At 38.5% G+C, this 19,100-nt stretch overlaps 1 protein-coding gene across 2 annotated transcripts; it reads right to left on the minus strand.

Moving 5' to 3' along the window:
* Nucleotides 1–624: 624 nt before the first annotated feature.
* On the minus strand, nucleotides 625–18,648 carry LOC307160268 (uncharacterized protein). 2 transcript variants are annotated; one of them, XM_079874227.1, is made up of 14 exons: nucleotides 18,170–18,648; nucleotides 17,233–17,341; nucleotides 16,924–17,080; nucleotides 16,412–16,604; nucleotides 15,850–15,957; nucleotides 13,893–14,000; nucleotides 13,249–13,356; nucleotides 12,605–12,712; nucleotides 11,984–12,091; nucleotides 11,340–11,447; nucleotides 10,304–10,928; nucleotides 6,424–6,491; nucleotides 5,661–5,789; nucleotides 625–841 (listed from the first exon to the last, which is right to left on the minus strand). In XM_079874227.1, exons 2-13 carry the CDS (start codon nucleotides 17,333–17,335, stop codon nucleotides 5,676–5,678), a joined length of 1,908 nt encoding a protein of 635 aa, XP_079730353.1. In that variant the 5' UTR covers nucleotides 17,336–17,341; nucleotides 18,170–18,648; the 3' UTR covers nucleotides 625–841; nucleotides 5,661–5,675. The 2 variants fall into 2 exon arrangements, with proteins under 2 accessions (XP_079730353.1, XP_079730354.1); XM_079874228.1 differs by having other exon boundaries at nucleotides 17,233–18,642.
* Between the last annotated feature and the right edge of the window lie 452 nt (nucleotides 18,649–19,100).

Below are 19,100 nucleotides of genomic sequence, written 5' to 3' on the forward strand. Positions count from 1 at the left end.
CCTTAAAAAAAATGGGTTCAATCTACAACCAAGCTTCACTCTTGCATAGAACACCTATGGCCAGTTTCACAGACCAGCCTTAAGATAGTCTCAGACTAAAGTGTGTGTTTAAGCCGTTTTAACTGAAAGCACATCTTAAATTAAGTCCTTTGTGTCCAAGTGCCATTGTTTTGTCTCAAGATGCACACCAGTAATGCTTATTTCTAAGACACGTTTATAAAAGCTACTTAAATGTCCTAACTGAACTAAAGGCCTAATCCTGGTTTAATCTAAATCCTGTCTGTGAAACCAGGCCCTAGTGTTGTGCTTGTAATCATCTCCTCAACATGCAGAATATTTGTTTGGATCGATTGATTGTTCTTACAATTGATTGGAATATTAGTGTGATTGAAGTGGATTATATGTGAATGGAGAACTTTTTCACTGCAACAAAGGACTGCATGCAAGTAATGAATTATTGTCTGGATATTTTCCAACCCATTTCATACCCACAGGTAAAACATTTAAACCTTTCCACTTCAAACTATTCTTTCTATAATTGTAATTTTTTCGGCCAACCTCCCAGCATCAGCTGCTACTCATTCACCTGATACTTATAAAAAATAAAACAAAATCTACTACTAATTGAGCTTCAACACATTTATTCACTACTAATAAATGTAAAACTTTACGGTCTTCAAATCGCGGTTCTTCAGTGCTTCTGGTTCAGCTTTTAAACATTTGTCACAGTCGCTCTTTGCTTGTACAATGAACGATGTGATGAATGTGATGAATCGCTTCATGTGCCTTTCCACCGCCTGCACCTCTGTCTGCTGCCAGGGTGTCTTCTGGGTACTTTTACCTAAAAGTGGACAGAAAAAACAATTGAAATGATAAAGTGTGTGCTGGAATTCCAATCCGAAGTTCTGAATCCTATTATCAGTATTTATTAGGTCTGGTTATTACAGTTTTTCTCAGTCGCTTTGGTGCATTTCTCACATCACTATTTACATTTGCACAACAGTTAAAGCAGTTCTCAGAACAATTAGTACAAACTGCAAAACCTAGTTGATAACCTGCAAAAGCGTATCACTTGCTCAAAATGGATAGCTCATTCCTCAAAAGCAAGTATTCATGTCAATGAAAGTGTCAGTGTCATCAAGATGAAAAGTCCTGACACCATTGTTTATGAACAAGATAGTCAAATGGCTTGGTTATGTTTTCATTATGACAGTTTATTCTGTAAATGTTTTCCATTGCAAAAAAGTCAGATCTTGGTAACACTACCTGTACATGCTCAAGATAGCACTATATACTATTTGAACAGCCATTTGAAAAATACAGTAAAGTTACACATTACTGTATTTAGTGAGGTAACAGAGTACAAGACACTGAATATGTATGTTTCACATTTTTACTGCATATGCTCTTTGCAATTCTAATTTGTTCACAGCATTGTGCAAATGAAATAAATACAGCTATGCATAGAGCTATGCACAACTGTAAACAATATTGCAGTACATATTGGAACTGAACATACAACATACAGTACATAGTACTGTAATCATTCATGCACATCCAGATGTTCCTCATCAGTGAAAGCTGAGATTCACCTGAGAGAAATTATTCAATTTAGGAGGCATTTTCAGAAAAATAATAATAATAATAATAATAATAATAATAATAATTTAAAAAAAAGTGTAAAATTTGCTTGACAGATTGATAACTAGTTCAACATTTTTGTATGTAATGACTCAAGCAATGAAATGAGGACTATTAGTTTTATATGGAATGACTATTCAGCATTCACAAGTATAGTTAATTTTGACTGACATGACAAGCAAATGATAATGTTATATAACAGCAGAGAGTTGTATGAAAGCAATAGATGCATGTCCAAAAGCATTTGCAGTTTGTTGGAAGGAATGAGAAACTGCTACTATGATGTGCACAAATGACTAAATGTTGTGGAGGTTGAACTAACTGTTGTGCAAATGTAAATAGTGATGTGAGAAATGCACCAAAGCGACTATTATTATTATTATTATTTATTAGGTCTTTTATTATTATTATTTATTAGGTCTTTTATTAGTCGGTTAGTCGCAGGACATACAGGCGCCGGCGCGATCATTTAACTTTCAATACTCTTATCTGTATGAATAAAAGGACAGAGTAATGCAAACTGTAAAGGTTCAACTCTTATTTCTGTAAACTCACAATAACTACAAAATGTTGTGCTTTGTAAAATAATGAAAACAATCAGGATGTGCTTTCTGCTGTCTCAGTGAACTTGAGCATCACAGAAATGAGCCGAAACTCAGCGTATACTCGCCTCACACCAGGGTGGGAATTATACCGCGGCCACGGCCGCCGTTGCCCTAAACTTTGGCCTTCATGCCCCGTGAAAAAAAAATCATCGTACGGCCACAGTGGCCTGTGTGCCCTGGCCCTGTCCAAGTTCCATGTATAAAGCAGAGCATGTGAGCGGAGTGGAGCGGGAGCGAGCGGGGAGCGCGAGCGGGCGGATCTTGGACAGAGCGCAGAGCGGCAATTTCAAAAGGACAGAGCGTCGCCCTATTTCCCGCTCCAGTTTCGCTCCGCTCACACCACGAGTCTGAAGCATGCTTAGTCAAGCCTGACCCTGAATCCATCTGTCTTGCACAGTCATCAACAGTAGACTATTTTCAGTCAAAACTCAGCTCAATAATGGAGTTCAAAAACTCCAAACCATTATGTAGCCTACTATTAATAAGTCGCTCCGGAGTATAAATCGCAACAGTCAAAAAATGCGCCATGAAGAAGAAAAAACACATACAGTATAGGCCTAGCCTAAGTCGCACTGGACTATAAGTCGCATTTATTTAGAAATTTATTTCACAAAAAAAAAAAAACACAATGTTACAGACAAGTATAGCCTACTTGCCTCACAGACCTGAGACATATATATAAAGCTTGAAATGTCTACTTTTAAACAGAACAATTCAAAACGAAAGAAAACAGACTTCTCTCTTATGTAATCCGTATGAAATGTGCAATTCTCTCTGGCGCGTTCACTACTGCGAAGATCGCGAGTCAGCATCTTTCCAGCCGACACAGACATAAAAAAAATAAAAAACTGGTTTATTAGTAAACAATTAAAATGTCTCCTGCTATATTTTACATATTCATAATCATTAATTTTGCCGGTTCGTTGTGACAGCTTTTAGGTGCTTTATTGGCAGCAGCGCCACCCTTACATCGCATCAGCACCGAAAACATAGAGATTCTTTTCTTTTGGGGGCATTTTGTTTGTGGTCAGACTTTCTCAGTTGTTTTTAGGCGCGATGTTAGAGGATGCTGCTAATAAAGTTGCTAGTAGGCCCACACATTGGATTCACGTTTATTATTATAGGCTAAAAAAAATACCCCAGGTTTTATGCCGTTCGTATCATTTTATTTTGTTGTATTTATCCGCCACACCTTTAAGGCCGGTCCGTGAAAATATTGTCTGATATTAAACCGATCTGTGGCGCAAAAAAGCTTGGGGACCGCTACAAGTGATATACATGTAGATTTTTTTCCTTTTTTGGAGCGAGCGGGGGGCGATTTGAGTGGAGCGCGAAGCAAACTGCGTTGAGCGCTGAGCAATAATGATTGTGAGGGTGTATACCTTCTGGATGGAATGGTTCTCTCTCTCACACTCACATGATATAGAGGACTGAATGAATATTTTGAATGCTTTTATTGGCATTTGTGTTGTTTCTGAATGCTTTTATTGGCATTTATGTTGTTTCTATTGTTGTGTGAGGGTGTATACCTTCTGGATGTAATGGCGCTCTCTCTCTCTCTCTCATTAAAAAATGTTTTTTTTTATTAAAAAAGTCATAATCCATGTCTTATTCCAAATTAGGATGTTATGGTATCAATCTGAATGGGAAAACCATCGAATTGTACTCAATGGCCTTTGTGCCCTGTCATATGGCCTTGGTGCCCCTAAAAAAAAAAGAAAAGGTGGAGGCCAAATGGCCTTGCCCCTAAAATTACATAATTCCCACCCTGCCTCACACACACACACACGTGAGAAATATATCTATAGAAAGCTTGAAATGTCTGCTTTTAAACGAATCAATTCAAGTGGAAAATAAATACTCAGATTATGTAATCCGTATGAAATGCGAGTCACTGCGGAGATGACGAGTCTGTATCATCGACTTAATCTCTGCAGCCGAGAATATCAATAAATTATTACAATGTTTGTTTAGACAGTCTCCTTCTGACACAAGACACACTCAATCATTATTTTTGCCGGTGCGCTGCGGAACTTTAAGTGTGCGCTTGATCGCTAATTAGGCTATGTATTATATAGGCAATTAAAGGCTCATTATTATGAGTTATGGCTTATTAATATAAAAATGCGATTAGTTGACTAATAGCTTAATGAACGACTACTAGTCGACTAGAAAAAAAAAAAACTTTAGTCGAGGGCAGCCCTAGTATTTATGTCAGCATCTATATTGCAAGAGAAATTAATTTGCACTCTACCTATAAATAGAATTACACTGTCAATCAAACAGTGATTTTTACATTCAGTCACTTGGCCTGAAATGATCATTGGAGAAAAGGAAAATATATTAGGATCAATGTCTTGGCTGCAAGTTATTTTTATGCATCCATCCACTCAAACTGCTCCAGGGGTTAGGCTAGTTATTACTGATTCGGTGTTTTCATTTTTAGAACAGCTACAGTTCCTACTAGTGCCACAAAACACCTAGTAGATTCTAGCATCAACCAAGTAACCCTCTAAACAACTACAGATGGGTTCCTGAGCAACATGACTGTCAATCTCCCTCGGACTGGGGCTCCATGCAAGATCTCACCTCGTGGGGTCTCAATGATCCTAAGAAAGGTGAGAAATCAGCCCAGAACTACACGGGAGGAGCTGGTCAATGACCTAAAAAGAGCTGTGACCACCGTTTCCAAGGTTACTGTTGGTAATACACTAAGACGTCATGGTTTGAAATCATGCATGGCACGGAAGGTTCCCCTGCTTAAACCAGCACATGTCAAGGCCCGTCTTAAGTTTGCCAATGACCATTTGGATGATCCAGAGGAGTCATGGGAGAAAGTCATGTGATCAGATGAGACCAAAATAGAACTTTTTGGTCATAATTCCACTAAACGTGTTTGGAGGAAGAAGAATGATGAGTACCATCCCAAGAACACCATCCCTACTGTGAAGCATGGGGGTGGTAGCATCATGCTTTGGGGGTGTTTTTCTGCACATGGGACAGGGCGACTGCACTGTATTAAGGAGAGGATGACTGGGGCCATGTATTGCGAGATTTTGGGGAACAACCTCCTTCCCTCAGTTATGTAGTCAAATGATATGTAGATGAGGATCTGCATAGTAAAACTAGGCGTCGTAAGCTCCACATATGGTTATTTCGGGTGGAGATGCATGTACGCACAATCTTCCGCTGACTGGGATTTATAAAGTGAATTCTGCGCAGGTTCTGGCGTACGCACGGTTTTATAAGTCTGAATATTTTTTTGCGTACGCCATTTTTGGCTTTCGGGCGCACGTACACTTTTAGTAAGGTTCCTACGCACAGTTTTATAAATGAGGCCCCTGGTCTGAGATCTGGGTGTTAAAGTGCTCCTAAAGGGTCTAATTTAGTCTAAGAAATGTGTAAAGAGTTCACCTTTGGAAGAAGGCCTCACAGCACTGGCTCCTGTAGGCATCTCTTCATCTGATGGTGGTCTGGGTCTCTTGGGTGGTGGCGGCATGTCATTCCTCTTGGTAGGAGGAAGTGCCACCTCTGCTGATGGTTCTATGGAAAATAATCAAAGTTCAACATTTTCAGAAAGATACAATTTAAATGTACTATAGAATGCTGACAATACACTGTTATTTGTCACACTTATGCACTAATTATTTAAAATCATTAAAGTACAATAAACCCTAAACCTGTGCAATTGTTCATTATTGCAAGTATAATTGAACTACATCTTTCCAGCAGACATTTAATCAAATATAAGTGCAAGTAAATTGAGTATAACCATTTTATTTCATGTCTTAATCATCTGACATGATTCGTTTTGTGCCATGACACAACCAACACGAGAAGAGAGCAGATCAGCTAGTGTTTTATGAAAAATGAAAAATGTACAAGTTTCTCCTATGAAATATATTTTTTATGGTAGTAAACTCACAAAAAAATATTCACTCCAGAATGAATGTTTAGTGTAATTTAGTTGAAGAATAGCTTGGAGGCATTTGATTCATTACACAATGAGCCGTTTCGTCAAAAAAAACAACATTTGTTCAGCATACTAAAGCATCTTCTTTAATGTTGGCTATGATGTTAGAACAATATTTTTGTCTGTCAGGTCTTCACAAGTTACGTGACTGAAAATTATGAATAACTGCAAAATGTAATAGTGTATTTTGACAGTAATACAAACCGTCAACAGTAGATGAACAGTGTCCCTCTTGTATGCTCCCGTCTTCCTCATCACAGTCAATAACGTTTCTGTGGAAGTTCAAAGTACAGCTTAACAATGGTATATAATGGATCATAAACACCTGGTATACGAATAGATGGTAGGGGTGTAACGGTTCACAAAATTTACGTTTCAGTTCAATACGATACACTTGTGTCACGGTTCGGTACGTTTTTGATACAGCAAAAAGAAAAAAAATGCCAGAGTAATTTCCTTGATTTAATTTTTTTATTCTTTTTTTTATTAAAACTAACATCATAAAGTATGATTTTTTTTTACTTTGAGCAATTCTGGAGCTATAATTGACTCTTCTTAGGAGCATATAAAACAAAACGCTCCTTGGAAAAAGTGAAATGTAATATTGTAGTAGTTATAAACAAAGGTTTATTTTAGTTCAGATTAACATTTGAGGGCAGCAATTGTATTTACAATGTCAAGTCAAGTCATCTTCATTTATATAGCGCTTTTAACAATGTAGATTGTCTCAAAGCAGCTTTACAGAGATAAGCTTATAATTTAAGGTAACAGAGATTGTTTCGGCTTTACAGCAGAGTTAAGTTATTTCCATCTAAAGTTAGTTTTGATTGATTTGCTTCCGTCGCAACGATCAAGCAATGTAGCCGCTAAGACGACACCATTCCCTCTACACAGACTTTAAACGCGAACCTGTGAGAAACGCTGATGGCGTTCACATGCGCATTTAGAATGGGTTCTATAGTTATGTGCGTTTGAATATACGCAGGTTTGGAATTCCCTACAAGCCAAGCCTAAACAAAGTACTTGTCTTTCCTTATAAATTTTGATAAAGAATTTTATTTTATTTTGTTGCTTTGGGGTAGGAACGCGAAACGAACAACGCCTTTCCCGACAACGCCTTATCTGTAGAGTGGTAGTGGGATCCTCCATAGGGAGAGACTAGTTGGCACTTCAGCACTGCGTTGTCATCGGTCCAGGCGAAAGTCATTCGTCAGATCTGGATACGGCCTGGATCCGGCAGGCTGCAGGAAAACCTCGGGATAAACACAGACACTAAAATTAGCGTAGATGCCATTCTTCTCATGATGTAACGAGTACATCAGGATTTTTGGGAAGTGTTCCCGAAAGCTAGGTCAAAGAGATGTGTCTTTAGTCTAGCTTTGAACTGACAGAGTGTGTCTGCTTCCCGGACAATGGTAGGAAGACTGTTCCAGAGTTTTGGTGCTAAATAGGAAAAGGATCTACCGCCAGCAGTCGATTTTGATATTCTAGGTATTAGTAACTGGCCGGAATTTTGAGATCGCAATAGACGTGACGGACTATAATGCGTTAAGAGCTCGCTCAAGTACTGCGGAGCTAAACCATTTAGTGCTTTGTAAGTGATCAGCAATATTTTAAAATTTATGCGATGTTTAATAGGGAGCCAATGCAGTTTTGACAGAACCGGGCTAATATGGTCATACTTCCTGGTTCTAGTAAGAACTCGAGCTGCTGCGTTTTGGACCAGCTGTAGTTTGTTTATTAAGCGTGCAGGACAACCACCCAGTAGAGCATTACAATAATCTAGCCTTGAGGTCATGAACGCATGAACTAATTGTTCCGCATTTGTCAATGAGAGCATATGGTGTAATTTAGATATATTTTTAAATGGAAAAATGCAGTTTTACAGATACTAGACACGTGACTTTCAAATGAAAGATTGGTATCAAAGAGCACACCCAGGTTCCTAACCGACGACGAAGACTTAACAGAGCAGCCATCAAGTGTTAGACAGTATTCTAGGTTATTACGTGAGGAAGTTTTTTGTCCAATAATTAGAAACTCTGTTTTTTCAGAATTTAGAAGTAGGAAATTACGAGTCATCCAATTTTTTTATATCCGCTATGCATTCCGTTCATTTTGTGAATTGATAAGTTTCGTTAGGTTTTGAAGAAATATAGAGCTGAGTATCATCGGCATAACAGTGAAAGCTAATGCCATGTTTCCTAATGATTTCTCCTAATGGTAGCATGTACAGAGTGAACAGCAGCGGTCCTAGTACTGAGCCTTGTGGTACGCCATACTGAACTTGTGATCGATGAGACATCTCATCATTTACTGCTACAAACTGATAACGGTCAGATAAGTATGATTTAAACCATGCTAGTGCATTTCCACTAATGCCAACATAATGTTCTAATCTATTTAAAAGAACGTTGTGGTCAATGGTGTCAAATGCAGCACTAAGATCGAGTAACACTAATAGAGAGATACAACCACGATCGGATGATAAGAGCAAATCATTTGTGACTCTAACAAGAGCTGTCTCGGTACTATGGTACGGTCTAAATCCTGAATGGAAATCCTCGCAGAGATCATTTCTTTCAAGAAAGGAACACAGTTGTGAGGATACTGCCTTTTCTAATATCTTTGACAGAAAAGGTAGATTCGAGATCGGCCTATAATTGACTAATTCTGTAGGATCAAGTTGCGTTTTTTTAACAAGCGGTTTAATCATAGCCAGCTTAAAGGTTTTTGGTACGTATCCTAGAGACAAAGACGAATTAATGATATTAAGAAGAGGATCTATGACCTCTGGAAGTATTTCTTTCAGTAGCTTAGTTGGTATAGGGTCTAACATACATGTTGTAGATTTAGATGATTTAATGAGTTTAGTAAATTCTTCCTCTCCTATATCAACGAATTAATCCAATTTTTCCTCAGGGAGACTACAATGCACTGCCTGATGCGATACTGTAGTAGACGGTTGCATAGTTATAATTTTGTCCCTGATATTATCAATCTTATAAGTGAAGAAGTTCATAAAATCATTACTGCTGTGTTGCTTGGAAACTTCGGTGCTTGAAGCTTTATTTTTCGTTAGTTTAGCCACCGTTTCAAATAAATACCTAGGATTATGTTTATTTTCTTCTAATAGGGTTGAAAAATAAGCAGATCTAGCAGCTTTTAAAGCCTCTCTGTAAGTAATTGAGCTCTCCTTCCATGAAATGCGAAATACCTCTAGTTTTGTTTTCTTCCAGTTGCGCTCCATTTTTCTGGCTGCTCTCTTAAGGGCCTGAGTGTGCTCGTTGTACCACGGCGTTGGACTATTTTCTTTAATCTTCTTTAAGCGCAACGGAGCAACTGTGTCTAAAGTGCTGGAAAAGAGAGAGTTAAACATTTCTGTTGTAATATCGAGTTTATTTTAATGTCAAAATAAAACCAACGTAATGTTACTTGAAGGCATTATAGCCTACTATTCCTGCCAAACTTCCATGGTTGCAGTTAGTGTTACTACAGTAAATCCATGGTAAATCCATCTGTGGACACCGGATAGTTCATTTATGGCACAATGTTTCTCCTGGTTTCCACGTCAGAGCTGTTTGAACCGTTAATAACGGAGAAATGTGAATGTTTCTCACAAGATCTCTCAGCGATGTTATTACTTCTGTGGCGAATTCAAATGATTTCTTTACTGGATCTCTTATTAGCGCTGTGTAGTAACAGTGTCGTATGATCATGATCAGCTTGCGCTGCACTGGTCCAAACTGATAAACGGTCCGTCAACCACACAATAACGAGCAGTTTCGTTCCGCTTGCATTACGTTTGCCATTTGACGTTGGACAATGTTGTGGTCGCGCCGGCGTCTCTTACATAACGAGAGCGCTTGCCACACGCGACCCGCCTACATTTGAAATAACGAAATTTTGGTCGGCAGGAAAAATGGTCCAACGAACCGTTCGGTTTGAAAATGCGTACCGAACACAGAACCGAAAGCATCGTACCAAACAGTTCAATACGAATACGTGTATCGTTACACCCCTAATAGATGGTAAACAGAAAATCAAACAGAAAATCAAACAAAAGTCAAATAAAATACCACACCATCAGGATCTATCCCAATTTCATCCAAGTTCTTGCCATGGAACTCAGCTAATCTTCCTTGCTCAAGAGCCATTAGAACTTTGCTGATCTTGGCAAGTTGCAGGGTCTTCTCAGGGAGTCGATAGAACTCATGATGGATTCTTATGTCGTGTCCAAGAAAGTTTGCCAGCTGGTCCATCTCGGTGTCAGTCATATTCAGCACTGTTGAAAGGGTTGCGGCATGCTTTCGCAGTCTTGTAGATGTCAGTGACTTGGGACACTTTGCGTCACACACCTTTGCAAAGCCACGGAGGCAGTCTGACCCTCGAAAATATGTCATGGCTTCTGGTCTTGCAAACATATAGGAATTGTCTTTCAGAACCCCACAAGCCTCTCTCTGCTTAACAAGGAGTTCTAAGGCACATAGCATTTTTGAAGTCAGAAGAATTGGAACTGGTCGACCACGCTTCCCCCTTGCGATAACCCTTGTGAAGTGTCTGCAGAGATTGTTTTCCACTTCAGAGAGTGCCCAGTCCACATCCTCATGTGGATCAGAAGTGTCTCTTGATAGAAATGCAGACAAAGGCATGCTCGAAACCACTCCTTCCCTGCGCCGGTTAAAGAGAATCATCTGGGCTAGACACACCTTTGCCAGAAAAAAAAACAATTATTCCTGTCCAGCAAACCTTGCTCACACACACATCTTGATTAAAACCAGCTTCATGAGGACCTTTCACACACAACGTTATATTTCCTTATGGGGACTAGTTTCATCATATTCAACACACAAGTTTGAACTCAAACACTGACTGAAAGTGTGTTGTGGGGACGTCGTGAGTGTCCATTTTAAAGCAACAATTAACCTAGAAAATAAATCCCTGTGAAGGATAAAACTGGCCCTAAATACTCCACTAGCACTAAACTACAGGACACATGTCGTTACATGGTTTAATGTACTAATTTACACCAGATACGCATCAAAATATGCCTAAAAATCACTAAACCATGACAAAGAGAGACAGTAGACCTAAATATTTAGTGATGAATGTGAACGTACCTGTTGAGGAGAGTTGATCTGAGCAGATTCATCATCCATCTGAGTCTCTGACTGGAGAGAAGGATCAGAAGCACTCGCTGCGCTGGTTTTAATGGCAACGCTGGTTATCTGTAAGAGACAACATTCATAATGACAAGATATTAGAACATGGAAACACAAGAGAGAAATCTGAAGCAGATACCACATGATTTCAGAGAAATAGACAAATCAACTTCATCTAAAACATTTATTCCTGTCCAGTCAACCCCTGTCTGCGCTCACACACATCTGGATAAAACCCGGCTTCATGGGGACCTTTCACACACCTTCATGGGGACCTTTCACACACAATGTTATAGTTCCTTATGGGGACTAGTTTCATCAAATTCAACACATGAGTTTGAACTCAAACACTGACTGAAAGTGTGTTGTGGGGACGTCGTGAGTGTCCATTTTAAAGCAACAATTAACCTAGAAAATAATTCCCTGTGAAGGATAAAACTGGCCCTAAATACTCCACTAGCACTAAACTACAGGACACATGTCGTTACACGGTTTAATGTACTAATTTACACCAGATACGCATCAAAATATGCCTAAAAATCACTAAACCATGACAAAGAGAGACAGTAGACCTAAATCTTTAGTGATGAATGTGAACGTACCTGTTGAGGAGAGTTGATCTGAGCAGATTCATCATCCATCTGAGTCTCTGACTGGAGAGAAGGATCAGAAGCACTCGCTGCGCTGGTTTTAATGGCAACGCTGGTTATCTGTAAGAGACAACATTCATAATGACAAGATATTAGAACATGGAAACACAAGAGAGAAATCTGAAGCAGATACCACATGATTTCAGAGAAATAGACAAATCAACTTCATCTAAAACATTTATTCCTGTCTAGTCAACCCCTGTCTGCGCTCACACACATCTGGATAAAACCCGGCTTCATGGGGACCTTTCACACACAATGTCATAGTTCCTTATGGGGACTAGTTTCATCAAATTCAACACATGAGTTTGAACTCAAACACTGACTGAAAGTGTGTTGTGGGGACGTCGTGAGTGTCCATTTTAAAGCAACAATTAACCTAGAAAATAATTCCCTGTGAAGGATAAAACTGGCCCTAAATACTCCACTAGCACTAAACTACAGGACACATGTCGTTACACGGTTTAATGTACTAATTTACACCAGATACGCATCAAAATATGCCTAAAAATCACTAAACCATGACAAAGAGAGACAGTAGACCTAAATCTTTAGTGATGAATGTGAACGTACCTGTTGAGGAGAGTTGATCTGAGCAGATTCATCATCCATCTGAGTCTCTGACTGGAGAGAAGGATCAGAAGCACTCGCTGCGCTGGTTTTAATGGCAACGCTGGTTATCTGTAAGAGACAACATTCATAATGACAAGATATTAGAACATGGAAACACAAGAGAGAAATCTGAAGCAGATACCACATGATTTCAGAGAAATAGACAAATCAACTTCATCTAAAACATTTATTCCTGTCTAGTCAACCCCTGTCTGCGCTCACACACATCTGGATAAAACCCGGCTTCATGGGGACCTTTCACACACCTTCATGGGGACCTTTCACACACAATGTTATAGTTCCTTATGGGGACTAGTTTCATCAAATTCAACACATGAGTTTGAACTCAAACACTGACTGAAAGTGTGTTGTGGGGACGTCGTGAGTGTCCATTTTAAAGCAACAATTAACCTAGAAAATAAATCCTTATGAAGGATAAAACTGGCCCTAAATACTCCACTAGCACTAAACTACAGGACACATGTCGTTACACGGTTTAATGTACTAATTTACACCAGATACGCATCAAAATATGCCTAAAAATCACTAAACCATGACAAAGAGAGACAGTAGACCTAAATCTTTAGTGATGAATGTGAACGTACCTGTTGAGGAGAGTTGATCTGAGCAGATTCATCATCCATCTGAGTCTCTGACTGGAGAGAAGGATCAGAAGCACTCGCTGCGCTGGTTTTAATGGCAACGCTGGTTATCTGTAAGAGACAACATTCATAATGACAAGATATTAGAACATGGAAACACAAGAGAGAAATTTGAAGCAGATACCACATGATTTTATAGAAAGAGACAAATCAACTTCATCTAAAACATTTATTCCTGTCCAGTCAACCCCTGTCTGCGCTCACACACATCTGGATAAAACCCGGCTTCATGGGGACCTGTCACACACCTTCATGGGGACCTTTCACACACAACGTTATAGTTCCTTATGGGGACTAGTTTCACCAAATTCAACACATGAGTTTGAACTCAAACACTGACTGAAAGTGTGTTGTGGGGACTTCGTGAGTGTCCATTTTAAAGCAACAATTAACCTAGAAAATAATTCCCTGTGAAGGATAAAACTGGCCCTAAATACTCCACTAGCACTAAACTACAGGACACATGTCGTTACACGGTTTAATGTACTAATTTACACCAGATACGCATCAAAATATGCCTAAAAATCACTAAACCATGACAAAGAGAGACAGTAGACCTAAATCTTTAGTGATGAATGTGAACGTACCTGTTGAGGAGAGTTGATCTGAGCAGATTCATCATCCATCTGAGTCTCTGACTGGAGAGAAGGATCAGAAGCACTCGCTGCACTGGTTTTAATGGCAACGCTGGTTATCTGTAAGAGACAACATTCATAATGACAAGATATTAGAACATGGAAACACAAGAGAGAAATCTGAAGCAGATACCACAGGATTTCAGAGAAATAGACAAATCAACTTCATCTAAAACATTTATTCCTGTCCAGTCAACCCCTGTCTGCGCTCACACACATCTGGATAAAACCCGGCTTCATGGGGACCTTTCACACACCTTCATGGGGACCTTTCACACACCACGTTATAGTTCCTTATGGGGACTAGTTTCATCAAATTCAACACACAAGTTTTAAGTCAAACACTGACTGAAAGTGTGTTGTGGGGACGTCGTGACTGTCCATTTTAAAGCAACAATTAATCCAGAAAAAAATCCCTGTGAAGGATAAAACTGGCCCTAAATACTCCACTAGCACTAACCTACTGGACACATGTCGTTACACGGTTTAATTTACTAATTTACACCAGATACGCATCAAAATATGCTTAAAAATCACTAAACCATGACAAAGAGAGACAGTAGACCTAAATCTTTAGTGATGAATGTAGGGATGCACCGATCCGATACTCAGTATCGGAATCGGCTCCGATACTGCCATTTTTGGCGGATCGGGTATCGGTCAGACAAGGCCGATCCAAATCCGATATTGTGCGTATACTATTCAGTGTTATTGTTAAGCCCCACAAACATTATAAAGCACCATAAGTTTTCGTGCACAATATTTTAAGTGTTCTGAAGCCATTATACAGTATAATGTGAGATATAAATTAATATTTAAGTGTTAAATTCAAGATCACGTAAACGTTTCCCTCAGCTGCGGCTGTCAATCATTCTTCATTCAGCACTCAAACAGCGCGTCGCGTCCGGTTATGACAGAACACACGATGAAACTCTCTCCAAGATGATTCAATGTTACTATTATTATACTTGATCTGTAGATAAAGGTCTATGGTTTCACATAAAACAACTTTATCTTGCTGGACTTTATTGCTGTACCTTAATCATGTTACTTTCCACCGGGTGTCTGTTAGATCACAACAGTAGAGTAAAGTCAGGTACTATTTGTTCTTCACGCGCACAGTAACTGAAATTTAAAAGAAAATGCTGAATAGACTATTGCATAGATAGATACTGTATAATACACTATGCATCATATGTATTTTCTTTGTGCTTTAAACTTTTCAATGCGGACTCGACGCGCTGCGCGCTGTGACTCATGTTGCTTCAAGAGCATCATTCTGCGCTCGGGATGCGCATAAGCGCTGTGGGCCACACTGTATTGGAGCCTTTCATATCGTAATACAGGGACGCAATGAAAGATTATTAATAGCCGTTCTTGTCCTGTCCTATCTATTATGTTGCTACCTTATTAAACAGCTGTGCTATACATTTAAAAAATGTCTCAATTTTATAGTAGGATATAAAATAATTGCTATTTTTATCTTGTTTTTCATGAATGTATTTTACAACAATACAAAGAGCAATGTGTAAAGTTTTACCAGATTTAGTGTTACACTTATTGTCTCTAATTTGTTCTCCACTAAACATTTTTTTCACAAAATGTTCAGATTTTATACAATTAATTGTGCACTCGTGATTTTTCTAGACTAAATTTTATTGCTGAATTATCCACTAATCTAGTTTATAATAGCATTTATGTCAGATTATGATCATATATTTTTTGTTGGTGTTTTTCTTTTTTTTCAGTTCTTATCAGTTTAACACAGAGTAATAGAAATTCTACTTGATTAAAAAAAAACTGCGCTGGTATCGGTACGGATCGGTATCGGCCGATACTCAGAATTTTTGGTATCGGATCGGTTCTGAAAAAATGGTATCGTTGCATCCCTAGATGAATGTGAACGTACCTGTTGAGGAGAGTTGATCTGAGCAGATTCATCATCCATCTGAGTCTCTGACTGGAGAGAAGGATCAGAAGCACTCGCTGCACTGGTTTTAATGGCAACGCTGGTTATCTGTAAGAGACAACATTCATAATGACAAGATATTAGAACATGGAAACACAAGAGATAAATCTGAAGCAGATACCACATGATTTCAGAATTAAAAAAAAAAAAAAAAAAATACAAAAACATTTACAATTAAAACATGTCTTCATTTTACATAGTTAATCTTTAGTTTATTTTTGTGATTACATTTCACCCATAAGTTGCAATAAGGCCATTGCATGCCACACATAACTTGCAGAAAGAAAAGTGGCCTAAGACTGTACCACCTCACTCTTTAAATGTATAAATTTTAGGGGTGGGGTAGAAACACTGACCTAAAACGTAACTTAACTTATCATTTATAGACATGATTAGATTCATAGATTTCTAATAGATTCAAATTATAATCTATTCAACCAACAACTTGCTTAACATGTTGCAACAATGATATATTCTGTACACAGTGTGCTTTGCAACATACTTGTGTTCTCCAAGGGTAGTCTTCTCCTCCATAATCATAGGCAATTTCTTCTCCTTCTTTAATGTCATCCAGGGCAAACAGACAAAGGTGAGGCTTTCCATTGACGTCAGTTTTCTTCATCTTACAATTTGGATATTTGTGGTCATCAATAACGATCCGCCGAAACGATCCATCTTCTCTTGAGGCATCAATACTTAAATATGAAAGCATGAGAAAAGGATGAATACAAGTATTACAATATACCACCCCAAATCAGTGTCTTTTTTTACTATAGTTTAGCACAGGGTTTCTCAAACTCAGTCCTGGAGGGCCACTGTCCTGCACAGTTTAGCTCCAAAACTGATCAAACACACCTAGCTGTGAGTTTCTAGTGATCCTGAAGACATTGATTAGTTTGCTCAGGTGTGTTTGATCAGGGTTGGAGCTAAACTGTGCAGGACAGTGGCCCTGCAGGACTGAGTTTGAGAGACCCTGGTTTAGCATAAGGAATATGGTGCAACTTGACTTCTTACCACCATGTTTTCCCTCGCCAAATGAAATCAAACATAAATGCAGCACAGGATGCGTGGTAACATGTTCTTCTTCTCTGCAGCTCTGCATCATTTATCATATCTCCCCTGTACTCAAAATCACCTTTGCAAAAGGCACCCTTTGCGAATAGACCACGTCCTGCAAAATACAGAATTTTTTTTTTTTCACCAAAAATAAAATCTTATAGATAAAGGATGCCAAATACACAAAAAGACATCAATAGTTGGCAGCAGTATGGTTAGGACATGCATATGATGGTAAATATTAAATGATAAATCACACCACCTTACCTTTCACTGGATTGATATACTTCACATCTAATTTGAATGTTTTGTCAGTCTTCGAAACAACATGATGCATGGCATCCTTAAGGGGGCTGATTCGTGGTGGCATTTCAAACTGAGAGAAAAAAAATTGTAATAAATAATAGTGTGAAAATGGGGAGACATGCAGAATTAAACTAGCATGTTCAATAAGTAGATAAGAATGTTATTGTAATGTAACACTGCATTACAATGATATCGTATGTATCAATGTAAGACAAGAAATCAGAACTCAAGGATATCACATTTATTGACTAACTTACTAGCCTTGAGGGCATAAACTCAACATTTTCACTTAGGCTCTAATCTCTCACAAAACCAACATCTATATAATCCCAGGTAGCCTTGACAATTAACTACTTATTTGGCTCTTAACCTAACTACTCTTTTGAACGATCTCGCCATACAAACCCCAGTTTATTTTAAGTTACTGTCATAATTAAAACAAAGTTTATTCATTTAAAGCTACTTACCATTTCAGTGTTTTTATTTTTGCCTAACGTTACTTAATTGCTCTGTTAACGATATCAATACTAAAAGTCAAACACAAGTGTGATATTCCTCCCCCTCACCCTGTCCTGACAAGTAATAAAACATAACATTACCTTTAATTTAAAGTAGAAAATAATCTACTGTCCAGCACGCGAACTAGACAGAAACAGACTTAATAACCCAATTCCTTCATTAGCAATCAATCAGACTAAACACCTGACGACACTTTTCAGTTGAAATGAAGTACTTAACATTACATTGTATGATTTTGTGATCGCTTATTGGAAAAACACAAAAACACGTCAGGCCACACTTAGCCTCAACAATTAGCACTAACTAGCTAGCAGCTAACGTTAGCCCGCTGCCTAATCTAATTAACCTAACTGGTTTCATACATATGTGCTTAACGTACCTTGAGCTTCACTTTTATCCTCTGCAGAAGTTTAGATCCTTAGTTGGCATCTCCAGTAAATAATCTTCTTCTTTGTCTTCCGTGTACAGTATCAATTTAATACTTATATTTTCAAGTTGTTGTTGAATTCCTTCCTTATGAGGACCCGGAAGTGGGCGGTACTCAACCATAATTGGAAAATGTGTGTGTGGAGAAGTGAGTGCATTACCAGCCAAAAATGTTTGGGGGCGCAGCTGAGCACACACTTCACACACTCACACTACCTCATAATCGTGTGTTATGGGCCAATGCTGAAACTCCGCCCAGCACCTTCAGAATAGTTCCTCTATTCAATTCAATGGGTCATCCTTATGGGGACCTGATTTTTGGTCCCCACAACGCAAGAGGTCCCCATTACGTGACTGTGTAAACAGATTCTTGTCCCCACAACGTGATAAATACCAACTCACACACACACACACACACACACACACACACACACACACACACACACACACACACAAACCAACCATATTCCAGCATTGCAATCTTGACATTGCAGCCTTTTCATTATAGCCACAATAAAATATAATAATAAAATAGTCAACCTAACATATAAAAATTCCACTGCTCTGTTTGTAGCCTATACAATTCGTACCATTTTGTGCGTGTGAAGAGGATGATTTTTCCGTCGATATTGGAACGTGAGTGAAGTACAAAGCCTATAATAAAGAATAGTTTACCATCCAAATACATCGCAAATGTTGAAACATTTTGATTCTAATTAGAAAGGCACGTGAGCCTAACGCCGCTTACTTTCACTTTCGCTTATAAAGTATTTCATTTTGGCTTGTTTATAGTTATTTTTTCATTCTTGTTCTGTTCTGAATATCATTACATTTAAATGATTTGTTGTTGAATATGTTTAGTGTATTTTTAACCACATTTTATT

The sequence above is a fragment of the Squalius cephalus genome (genome assembly GCF_949319135.1).
Source record: "Squalius cephalus genome assembly, chromosome: 6".
Taxonomy (NCBI): Eukaryota; Metazoa; Chordata; class Actinopteri; order Cypriniformes; family Leuciscidae; genus Squalius; species Squalius cephalus.